The sequence below is a fragment of the Quercus lobata genome, chromosome 8 (genome assembly GCF_001633185.2).
Source record: "Quercus lobata isolate SW786 chromosome 8, ValleyOak3.0 Primary Assembly, whole genome shotgun sequence".
Taxonomy (NCBI): domain Eukaryota; kingdom Viridiplantae; phylum Streptophyta; class Magnoliopsida; order Fagales; family Fagaceae; genus Quercus; species Quercus lobata.
The window spans coordinates 55,664,778-55,677,067 of record NC_044911.1 but is presented as its reverse complement, the minus strand read 5'-3'; the positions used below and the strand labels follow the sequence as shown (position 1 = coordinate 55,677,067).

The 12,290-nt window shown below is 34.8% G+C and overlaps 1 protein-coding gene across 2 annotated transcripts; it reads right to left on the bottom strand.

Annotated features, from left to right (window-relative positions):
* Positions 1–8,142: 8,142 nt before the first annotated feature.
* On the bottom strand, positions 8,143–11,967 carry LOC115956110 (auxin response factor 18-like). 2 transcript variants are annotated; one of them, XM_031074585.1, is made up of 4 exons: positions 11,597–11,967; positions 10,107–11,259; positions 8,517–9,403; positions 8,143–8,410 (listed from the first exon to the last, which is right to left on the bottom strand). In XM_031074585.1, exons 2-4 carry the CDS (start codon positions 11,196–11,198, stop codon positions 8,341–8,343), a joined length of 2,049 nt encoding a protein of 682 aa, XP_030930445.1. In that variant the 5' UTR covers positions 11,199–11,259; positions 11,597–11,967; the 3' UTR covers positions 8,143–8,340. The 2 variants fall into 2 exon arrangements, with proteins under 2 accessions (XP_030930445.1, XP_030930446.1); XM_031074586.1 differs by lacking the exon at positions 11,597–11,967 and adding an exon at positions 11,469–11,521.
* Between the last annotated feature and the right edge of the window lie 323 nt (positions 11,968–12,290).

Genomic DNA, 12,290 nt, shown 5'->3' with positions numbered 1-12,290 from the left:
ATTGACTAAAATATATATAACAAACAATTTATCAAAATTACTTAAAATAATTCTAGGAATTCAAAGTTAACAAAATTACAATACATGGATGTACGTGCAAGTTAGATTTGAGTTTATATAGAGAAGTGAAATAAGTTATTGTAGGGGCCTTTTTTGTGTATGGTGTGTTGGGCTGGGCTGCCTCCTGCGCTGATGGGCCCGAATGTTTCTGAGTAAGGAAGTCGGGGCCGGTCCAATTGTAAATCAACTTGGGCCGGTTTATGCACAAACTTATGCCTTGTCTGCTAGGAGTAAACTTACGGTAAGCAGCACTGTTGCAGACGAGTTACGGCAGACAGATATAATAATAATAACCAAAACAGAGTATTCTGACTATTTAAATAAATGACTATGTAATCCCTACTTATAAAGCATGATTACAGTCATGATGATGTTAATCACAGAGAAAGTAAAGAAAATAATACGAACTAATCAAATGGGTATAAATCAAGTTTTAAGTTCAGTCTGCCGAAGCAAAGCCAAAGAGGGGAGAACACCTCTTCTCAAAGCAAATAATCTCCCAGGAAAAAGATCCTACCGTGTGGATTAATGGCTTTGAGGGAGTCGGACTTGAATGATTATTGCCCAAAAAGGAGTCCTTGTTTACATTTTAGAAGAGAGCAAGATTTGAAAGGGGAGAGAGGGAAACCGATCTACCGGTGCATGCCCACCATATTACCTCTCATCCTTCCTTAATTTTCTCTCTTTTCTTTCTCTGTTTTCTTTCTTATCTTTTTTTTTTTCTCTTCTTTTTACTCTGTTTTTCTTTCTATTCCGTAAATGCTCTGTTTTTCGATCCCCTTTTCAGGGCACGGCAAAGGCCCTTTTATAGTGCCTGCCGTGACCAATGTTTTACCGTTTTGCCCCTTAACCGCCTTTGTCTGGTCTAGGCGTACTTGCCGACCACCAGGTCTGTGCGACATTCACCCTTGCCAGACAGAGGTAGGTTTGTTTCGTTCCTCTGTATACCGTAACACTTCTTCCTGCCACGGTATAAATGCTTTCTCTCTCTACTCTCAAGGCATGCACCTAATGGTTCCCCCTCAAACTTGCCTCTTTTGGGTGGTCTATCATCCTAGCAGGACGTACCTCCCAAAAGGGCTTGGGTAGGAGCCGCAAAATAGATCTTTTCCCCTCTCCCCACCACCAAACCATACCCCCTTTACCTCTTACTTCTGGCCCATGGCCCCACCACGTCCTATATTGGCTGGGTACAGGCTGGTGGTGCCTGGGCCTTGCGAGTGCTTTCCTTTCAGATATGTCAAAGAGTCTGCCTGCTGCTCATGTGTCTGCCATGATCTGAAGGCTCTCCATCCGTGTTTTCTGACTTTTTATGTGGGCTTTTCTTTGATTTCCCGCTCCATTCAAGAGTTGTACTTTGTCTGATGATGGGCCTTACATTTCTTTGGTCCACTCTTGATTTTCTTTATTTTTTGCAACGTTGGACTGTTATTCCTGCCATAATAACTTAATCTTGCTGAACCTCTTTTGGGCCAGCCGTTTATCCATTTTCTCAGTGGCCTGTCATGGGCACTGTTTTGCTCTTACTTATGGGCTCCTATGTCCTTTTGGGCATCCACGGCCCGATTGCTTTTTTTGGGCTTCCTCGGCCCGTTTGCTAATTCCACACTCCTATGGGCTTTTTACTAACTTCATTGGGCTTCCCCGGCCCAATAACCTTATTCTTATCTTTGGGGTTCATGGGCCTGCCATAAACCCCTTACTTTCTTAGTTTGCATTGCCTTGGGTCTGCGGTGGCCCTTTCTCATTTTTCTACCTCATACACGGCCCATGGGATGCCATTTCTTTCTTTCCTGGCTTTTTTGAACCCGCTTGCCTCTTCAAGACCCATTTATTTATTTGTTGGGCCTGTGATCCATTATTCCTACCGCTTGGGCCTAATGGGTTTTTGCTATCTATTTTGTCAATTCTTTGTTGCCCTCATTATTGGGCTTCCTTTCTGTCTGCCTGGGCTTCCACAAATGGCCCTCAACAGTTATCTAACAGTACATCTACATGAGAAAGCTTGAAAAGATGAAAACTTTGACATGACACTCAAACAAGAAAGAAAGAAAGTGATGATAGGACATGAAAAAGACGCACATTTAAACAAGGAGAAGAAACTGATTACTAAAGCAATACCAGATGTACTTGGAAAACCCTAAAGAATGAATAAAAAACCACAGTTTAAGCAAGAATGTAACATTCTTGCTCTACTCAGCTTGTATTATCTATGAAAAGAGATTAATTTCTTACAATCAGGTTATTTTCCTTTCCTACCAACTCTCTACTTTCTTCCCAAAATATCTACTTAGGTTCTTGCCCTAATAGTACAGATGCATGTTCATCTTATACTCTGAGAAATATGGTTGAGTACAAGGACATGTGTCAAGTCATCATTTTCTCTTTTAGACATTTTCACAATTGTGATATTATCTGCTGATTAGAGGATAAGAACTGCGCCAACGTGGCATTGGGACCCGTAGGCAGGTAGCTTTGCCTCTGCTTGGGAGACTAGTCTTGGTCATTGAGAGGGATATTAGGAGTACTGTGATTGATACACATGTCTCTGAGGTGACTCATTGTGCATTCAACTAATAAGGGTGTCCTCATAACCTTTGACCTTGGAAAGTCACTATATCCCTTTTTGGTGAGTGCTTGAGTATCGTGTTAGGTGTAAATCTCACTTCCTTCTCAAGGTAGTCACGCCTTTAGCACAGACCAAGACAAAATCTCTTAGCCAACACTTACTCTCCCTTTTCTCACAATTGCTCCAAATGTAAAATCCAGATTCAACCACTTATGCATTCTCCCATGCCTTAGTGGTGTTATATACAATGGGTAGAAAGATTCAATTAAAGCAAAGGACAATTAACATGTTCAATTATGTACATAGGATTGAAATCTCATGTACACAGTCTTGATGATGCGTACACATCCTAATACACGAACTTGAAGTTTACATTTTGGATTGCACCATTCGAAAGTCCAATACACAAACTAATCATTTTAACATCAACCAGCACTAAGAATCAAATACAACTAATCTATGATAATATTAACAAATCAAACAAAAATCATAATCATCAAGAAAAGCACATGTGAAAATTGCTACACGTTAGAACATAAGACTTAAAATCTAAGGGCATAAACCATAGGAAACACAAACGAAGAAAAAAAAAAAAAAACTAATAATGAAGCAAAATCAATTCATGGTCAAATTAACATGCATCAAAGAAAAGACACAAGTGTCAAACCAAAAAAAAAATTAAAATTAAAACTTAACACTAAATTAAGAGATTCATATGGATCTTATTTAACAGAAGAAGAGATCAAAGAAAGAAAACTCACCTTGCTAATGGATCTAGTTAGTTAAAAGTTTAAACCAATTTGGTTAATTGTAATAGCATTCTAAATTGTTGCTTGTATTGCATAAAGTTTTGTCAAGTACAAACTATCTCATATAAATTTAAATTCTACACAAAAATTTACGATATCTAACAATACTTCACTTCAACTTGCACCTCTCTCTCTCTTTCTCTCTCTCTCTCTCTCTCTCTCTAAAAATGTGGGAATAATATGGAGTTACTGCAATTTTAAAGACTAAAACCTATGTCAAAAGAATCACTCTAGCAAATTCTACTTTGCACTTAAACAATATCGTTCCATTTTCAACATAGCCCCTGTTAATTCCTTTTGCTATTTCTTTTTGACAATTTTGAACCTATATTTGCAACGTTACTATTGTTTCAAAGAGAGAGGTAAACTATTTCATGAAAGAAATAAAAATGAAGAAAGAGAATTAGTTAGGAACTTGGAATAAATAGTAGGTGAGATAATTAACAAAAGTTTTAATTAATTATAACAAATTGGTAATAAAAATCTATTTATATATTTTCTTTATTAGAATAGATTCATCAAGAGAACACCAAACTTTGACTAATTGGCTCATGGAAGTCCCCATAAAGTCAAAAATGTTATTAGTCTTTTTTCGAACAAAAACAAGCAGATATACTAAAAGGACTAGGTTGGGGGAGGCCTTATTCCCAAAAAACGTTCCACAGATCATTTGGAAAGTACAAGCGAACAAGATTGTGGCCATGTAAAAAACTCTCACTATCTTCACAGCATTTTTAGAATACTTTCGTAACAAATTCTAAGTGATAAATTATTATTAGTTGTTACTGGTAGGTAAAAAAATAATTTTTGTGGTAAGTTCAAATTAACACCTGCAACAATTTACCACATATAATTTGTTATGAAAGTATCGTGAAAATGTTGTAAATGTAGCACTTCTCAAAAACTTTAGCCCCTTCTCTACCAAAAACCATGAGTAATTATTAGCACAGTCACATGATACGTCATGCCAATATAAATAAATCGCCTAACACAAAATTTAATTGTTTCACTTGATTTTTAAAAGTTGTGATAAATTTTTGTATTAGGTGGTTAATTTTTATTGGTGTGGAGTACCACGTTAATAGTACCAAGGGTATTTATGAATTTTACCCAAAAAAAACATTTTATTTTTTACAAGTAAATAATTCAGTGAATAAAGTAGATGAGTAGATCAAATTTATAAGTATGGGCAAAACTTATGTGTAATTTCATATTATACCCTAGGTTTTTTTAATTAAATCCAATCATGCGACTCCATTGACTAATACAATATAAAAAACATTAGGTTTTCTCAAAAACAATTTAATAAAAAAAACTTAAGGTACAATAACTAATTAATTGTACATTTTCTCAAAAAAAAATTGTACATAAAAAGTTTTAACCAATATAGAATTAAAGATTAGTACCAAACTGACCTCAAAAGAGTTACTTTCATCGATAGTGGTTCTGTGGTATTATTATTTTTCTTTGCGTGAGGTTGAGGAGTTATACATTTCTATAAAGAATGTGAAAAGTTAAAAGAAATTTTTTGTGATGGAGGCTTTCTCTCCTTTCAACACATTAAATCAAATGAAAACAACATACTCAACCATAAACAGATGCTCATGAAAAAAACCATTAAACGAAGTTTTATGTTCTCATTCATGTCTCCATTCTTTTGTTCGAATTTTTAGATTCTTATCCATTTACCAATTTGTTCATTGTAATTTTATCTTTCATAACAGTATCTCCAAGAAACAATATATACAAAACACAATGATGTTTGACAATTTGTGAGTTGACGAAATTTTTTATAAAAAAAATTGTGAGTTGACTTAGAATGAATAAATAGTAGATAATACTGGTCTCAATGCTCCATGTTTTAAGTTTGTTTTCCTTTGTGATCCGTAATTACATATAAAAAATAAGAAAGAAGAGATTGGAGAACAGGTTGGAGTACTCGAATTCCCATGTTGGAAATCAGATTTTTCGTTTGACCCACGAACATATCTATAAAATTCTTGGATCTAAGTCACTAAAATAAACATGTAGAGCAGTGTAACACGGATCCAAGCCATTGAAATCTGTGGTCACTTCTCAAATTCAACACTTTGTGTCTGTCAAGAAAGTTAGTAAAATTTAATTCTATAACATTTTCCTTTTGTTAATTTCCTCTAACATCGTGGTGGCATGGTTGACCTTGTTATAATGGCTAAGCCGTTTGATAGTATATACATATATTCTTTTAATTACTTTGGGATTTGTTAATTTATAGTGAAAAAAAACTTCATTTTTTAAATCACACTCGTCAATGTTGATTATTTATTGATCCCATTTCCACGGACAGAGAGTGTGTCTTGTCTGTCATCTTAATTTTGCAAATATTTTTTGCTTCCAACATGTTACACAAAATACTTTATACTAGGGATAGGTCCTTCTATGAAAGTGTCTAGGGCTAGGCAAGGCATTCCTTGACTTGTGAATCTTTGTCTGCTTGGTATGACTTATTAGAGAGAGAGAGAGAGAGAGAGAGAGATAATAATAATAAATTTTTTTGTTGCTACAAAAAAGAAAAAAAAAAATTCATCTAGGGAGGGTTTCAAAGCTTGTCTCATTTATGAAATCAAGCTAAAATCATGTTTATTCAACTAGGTGACATTGAAATTGTGAAACCACTCGAGTTACTATGTTCCGAAACTTAGAAAATTTTGAATGTGCTAATAGTAAATTAAACATATTTTCTTGATTCAATAGAGACACAATGAATTCCTTGTTTTTGCAATGTGAGAACCAATTAAGTTTAAAGCACAGCACAAGGTTCGTTACAATAGGCGTCATAGGGTTCTTACCGTTGCAATAAAAGAGTGGGGGAGATAGTATTAAATGTACTAGTATTACAATGGATGTGGAATATTATAAGCAAGCAAGGGTTAAAGTATTTAATTGAATCATTAATTAATTAATGGAAGAAAGTTTGACCGAAGAAAAAAAGGGTTTTATTTTTTATAAATGTTACCCTACTACTTTAACTTGTGCTTGAACTTTTGACATTAACAATTAACCCCTTGAGTTTAGGTTTTATCACTTGATTAAACTCATTAATATTTTAGTTTCAAAAAATTCATTATTTTTGGACAAAGTTTAGTAATAAATTTGGTTGTAACCTAAGGCTACAATTTCATTGAATATTTTTTTATTGAATGTAACAAATCCATGATTATATTAAATTTTCTTCTTATATCATTCACGCTTGTAAATTTTAAGAAATTCTAAGATAAATAGCTATATCATCAATCAAAATTTTAAATTTCATGTTTTTATAGTATAAAATTATGCATAAAAAAAATAAGTTTATGGATCAAATAGTAAATAATACCCAATTGATATGAAATTTAACATGTGTTAAAACAATAAAAAATATGCAATCCAACAATTATATTTTTAAAATATGTAATCATGTTAATTATATTAGTGAGAATTGTATCCTTAAACTATAATTAAGTTTGTCTTCAAACTCTGCCTATTATTTTTTAACCAAAAACACTAACATAAGTTGTGATTTATCAAATCGAGAGGTAATTGTTCAAAACAAAAGTGTAAGAACCAAATCTTTTATATCAAGGTGATCAAATACTGAATGGTGATAGGAGTTGCTACTAAAATATTGTGTGAGGTTACGTAATGGCCAGTAATGTATTTTTGACTTAGCAAATTGTTGTTAGTTCTGAGTAGGATTTTGTTGACTTTGGCAAAGTAATTCTGAGTAGATTTTTGGTTTTAGTGCCTCGCTTCTCATGCCTCAATCTACGGATTTGTTGACCAATGACCCATACCATGTCATGATCTTAACAGAAATATTTTTGTTCTGTAATGGGATTCAATCTTAGCCTATACACAACAAATTTTAAAACAATTCATTGAGACATCTTATGACACTTCAATGTGATAAAGAAGAACCCCACACGTCTCAAATTGGGATTTACCAATGGATGAGAAAAAAGCATCAATGTCTGCCATTCTATTGCCCTATAAAAAATTGATGAGACATGAACCAAAATTTGCAGCATATTCCTTTTGGTCGTGGTCCATGTAAAGACAGTTATCGCTGCTAGGTTATATTATGTTAATGATACTATAAATTGTCACTAATCACAAAAAATTAATTCAAACATATATTTAGTTTGTAAGTTTTGATTGATAATAACTTTTAACATTTTTCTATACTAACATGCAGATGAAAAGGAACAATGTATAAGAGAAAATATACAGTATACACTAGTCTTCATGCATAAAATCAGCTGAAGTACATAAAAACACAAGTACAATTTTTTCGAGTGCAGATAAAAACACAAGTAAATCAGCTGAAGTAAATCCTGCTAACAGCCAAAACAAAAAATGTACTTGTGTTTTTATCTGCACTCAAAACATGTGAGGAATATTTTTATCTCTGCAAGGACCCTACATTCTTAGTACTTTGTATTTTTGCAAAACATGGAAGCACCCGACAAAATTTATCACCACTAAACAATTCAACATGTCATTGAACTTGGATAAAAGAACAGAAGACTTTCCCTCTATATTTAGACTACTTTTTTTCAATGTCATCTTAAACAAAGTTACTCCAACATTTAGCATCTACCTGGCTCCATGTACTAGAAAAAGGGCTTTGCTATATTGCATGTATTTATATGATTTTCGAGAGAAACTATAAGGTAAAACCAAGAATTTGCAGAATGGAATTTGGCATTTATCGAAATCAATACAATACTCGTTTCTTGGAAACAACTAAAACTAAGCTACAATATTCCAAAATTGGATGAAGTGAGATTTCCCACAACTCTCCAAAACATGAGTAGTTAGGTGATAATCAAAACAACCAAAGTTGAAAATTCAGCTGTACAACAAACAAATGCTACTCATTTGCTAACTTTCAATGTTGTCACTGCCTGAATCTGTAAGAACAGTTAGCCTTCTTGCTGTCTTCACGAATTCACTGCAAAGAATTATAAAAATAGAAAAAAAGAATTAGTAAGGTCCAATTAAAATCTCTCAATGCCAAACAAGAAAAATTGGTGAATAAAGAAAGCAGATTTCAATACCTAAAGCTTTCTTCTCCTGTGTGTTTAACAGCACCTAGTGCATCCTGGTAAAGCAGCATTTGTGAACTCTCCAACCTAAACATTTTGGCCAGCTTTACATACAGTTCTTCATATGAACCAAGGCTGGACAGGTCTAGTGTCCAACCAACATCAACTGATTCTACAAAAACCTTGCAATGACCTGGCTCTAAAGCGAGATCATTATTACGGTGATCTTTGTACCAGGGAGACCCTCCATCTGAAGAATTTTCCAATGAAACATTTTGATGTAACACCGAATCAGAGCCATCAGAGAAGTTTGCCGCCTTCTCAGGACTCATATCTGATGAGCTATTTCCAATTGTATCACCAGAGCAGCTTTTAGAAATCTGCTCCTCAGTGTAGATGAGTTGACCAAACAATACAATGTGGGGCGCCTTTACTTCATTGTTATCTTTCAAACTCCGGGTTGTATTCCCCATTGTAAGCAAGCAAGGTGCATCATTCTTTTCAGCATGGTCAATAAAGTTGCCACCAGGGACTCTAGGTGTAGCAGCATGATCAAGTTGCTGAAAACCAATTGGAAATAGACTTGAGTGCATTTTGTTGTTGTGGTGGAGATCTTCTGAAGATATTCCAAATTGAGCATGCCTGGCTCCCTGTATGCCTGCAGGAATATTGTCCGAAAATCCACAAAAGGGGCTGCTGGTATGAAGGAGGTTGTTGGAAAACGATGGCATTGGGAATTTGCTGATTAGGGAATAATCTGCTTGCTGTGGAAACCGCATCTTTTTTCTTGGTGGTGAGAATGTGGGTATATGCATGACTGGTATGTTTGATACCAATTCGACCAACCATGGGTTGACACACTTCACATTTTGGAGTAAATCTGGCTCATCCCATGCGACCTGATAGAATTTTGCAAGGAATTTGTCAGAAGCAAATAATTCATTTAAATAAGACCTGATTTAAGCCTACAAGAAAAACTACGCAGGGCAGGACAACAATGTATTAACTGCTGCATTGGATGTACTACAATCATGAAGAGATAAGCCTATTTACTTCACACAATTAGGAATTTTCCTTGTTCAGATTTAGCATACATTGAATATAACGCGTGTGAATATCCTGTGTCAACAATTGAACAATAATTTTGGGTGCTATCTGGGAAGATCATTTGCACAAAATTCTTAGAATGATCAACCAAATTCAATAACCATAAAGAACAACCATTTGATCTGAAACAAATAATTAAAACAGATATGGCTAGTCATCACTGTGATTAAAGCAAAGCAGTGTATGAATTCTGTTCACTGAACATTTCAAGGTCTTATAATCAAAGAAAGATAATCAATAAATCCAAAAGTGTGCTATTTTATATATGATTTGTTTGCAGAGACATGCAATAAAACGAACCATTCCAATATAGAAACTAAGATTTCTATGAACAAGCACAAAAACTTGAAGTCACATTATTAGCTGATACACACAAAATAAAATATTTTGTTTGGTTATCAAAAAAAAATATATAAATATATATATATATATATATATTTTGTTTAATAAACAGAGAAACTAGTTACATAATATGAATATCAAGGTATGCAGTACCTGTAAAAGACGCCATGGAGAATCAGGCCAATGGACAGGATCGGCGACCTGAACAGCAGATATGGTTCCCATGAACCAGCTAATCCGAGACGAATCCTCAGTTTCAAAAGGCATTTTAAACCTCATCCCAGATGACCAGTGAATTTCCATTGCAGCTCTCACAACAGAGGCCTTAACAAAAAACTCCGGCGTGCTTGCACGCGGATAGTACACAACCTCAAAGGGCTTTCCATTAGTAGCAAGAGTTGCAGCTTCTACAACAGATTCATTCCTCACTTTTCCCCCTAATTCCATTGGTTTACTACTATTCTTACTCTCCCTCATAAAACTAGAATATACCCCAAAAGTAGAGCCACAATTAGCAGCCTCTTGGTTCCAACCAGACAAGTACTCAATTCCACCACCAATACCCCTTTTAGCCCTCCTAATCCCAACACAAAGATCCCCATTCTCTGCTCTCAAAAACACAATTGAATCCCCAGCAACAAGCTTCTTCCTATTCACAAAATTACTCCACCCTGTAGTCAAAAGATGACGGCGAGGTGTCCCTCTATAAATATGCCTAAATTTCCATACCCCACCATGCACATCCTTGGCTAAAATAGTCTGAACCGGTGGCTCAGCGTTATAATCCAAACGAGGAAAGATTGTCTCTGCGCAATAACGAGGCACAGAGAAACCCCCACCATTGTTTGCATCAGATTGTGTCAAAGTCTTAGCAAAAGAAACAAGTTTCTCTTGCCCTTGATCAACCCCACTAGCTCCTAAAAACCCATCATCCTCAAAATTCAATTCATTATTTCTCAAAGGTACTAAATTTAACTTAGCATAAACCTCATCGCTCTCAGGGTCTGCCATGTATCTTATAGTATTAACCCTGCAGGGAATCAGAGAAGGAATCCGAGAATTCCCAAAGTCCACGTTCCCTCCCAGAGCGTGTTCAGCGTGGCCCTGAGGGAAATAGAAGACCTTTGAGTTAATGGGTGGCATTTGAACCATCCCACCAGCACAGGCGTGCCATAGCTGAGAATCCAAGCTCTTGTCGGAGTTTCTCATTGGTATTTCTTTCACAGAATCCATCACAGTAATCATTGTTGTTCGAATCCAAAGCCTTTATAGTACTCAAGTCCTTGACTTTTCCCAAGTAAGAACACTGCTAGCAATCAAAAAGCTCGAGTAAGAAATATATTTTTAAAAAAAAAAAAAAAAAAACCAGAATTTTCTTTGTTCAAACATAGAAACAGACAGAGAAAATAGTGTGTGTGTAGACACAGAGAAAATTGTAGCTTTTGATAAAATCTAAACACTAAATCAGTAAGAAAGAAAGAAAAACAAAATTCTAAAACTTGGGTTTCTTCAAACCTTGGAAAATTTCCGGCAGGTTTCTCATAAACCATACAAGACGTTCAAGAATATTACATAGGTAACATTAAAGATATATTGCGTATTATATAGAGGATATAAAAGAGTCTGAGTCGGTTACGATTTACCTTTCAATCAAGATAAGATAACGAAAAATCCGGATTACGCAACTCTTCTAAAAGAGTTTTAAGTCTCAACCCAATTCTTAGAGAGAACGGAGAATGAGAGAAAGGTTGTGACTTTGGTTAGAGAAAGAAACAGTACTGTTTGAGATGAGACTTTGATGAGGCTTGTGTTTTGTTTTATGTTTGAAGTGTTATAGCCACCTGAAGCTTCTTTCGGTTGCCGACCAGACTGTACAAATGAATGAACGAGTGAGTGAGTGAGAAAGAGTGAATGTGAATGTGAATGCGAATGCGAATGAGAGAGAGATTTGACGGAACAGAACAAACATATAGGCAATACTGACACATACAGTTTCTCTTTTTTTTCTTTTTTTCTTTGTTTTTTTTTAAAATGGGTTTTGTTTTTTTTTTTTTTTTTTGGGATTCGAAAAGTCTAAGTTTAGACCAATGCCATCATTCAGGTGAATTTCTTCTTTTTCCATCTTCTGTTTCTGCTTCTTCTTCAGATCTTAAACACTGAATTCACACGAACTTCTATATTTTTTTCAGTCTTACTCTCGGTTCAAGCACGTGTAGTCACTCTCTGCTTTATCAAATTATTTATAAAAATAAATACATCACATTTAATATATATAAAAAATTACATCACGGTTGATATTTTTTTTTTGATAACAACATCACGGTTGATAATTGATAC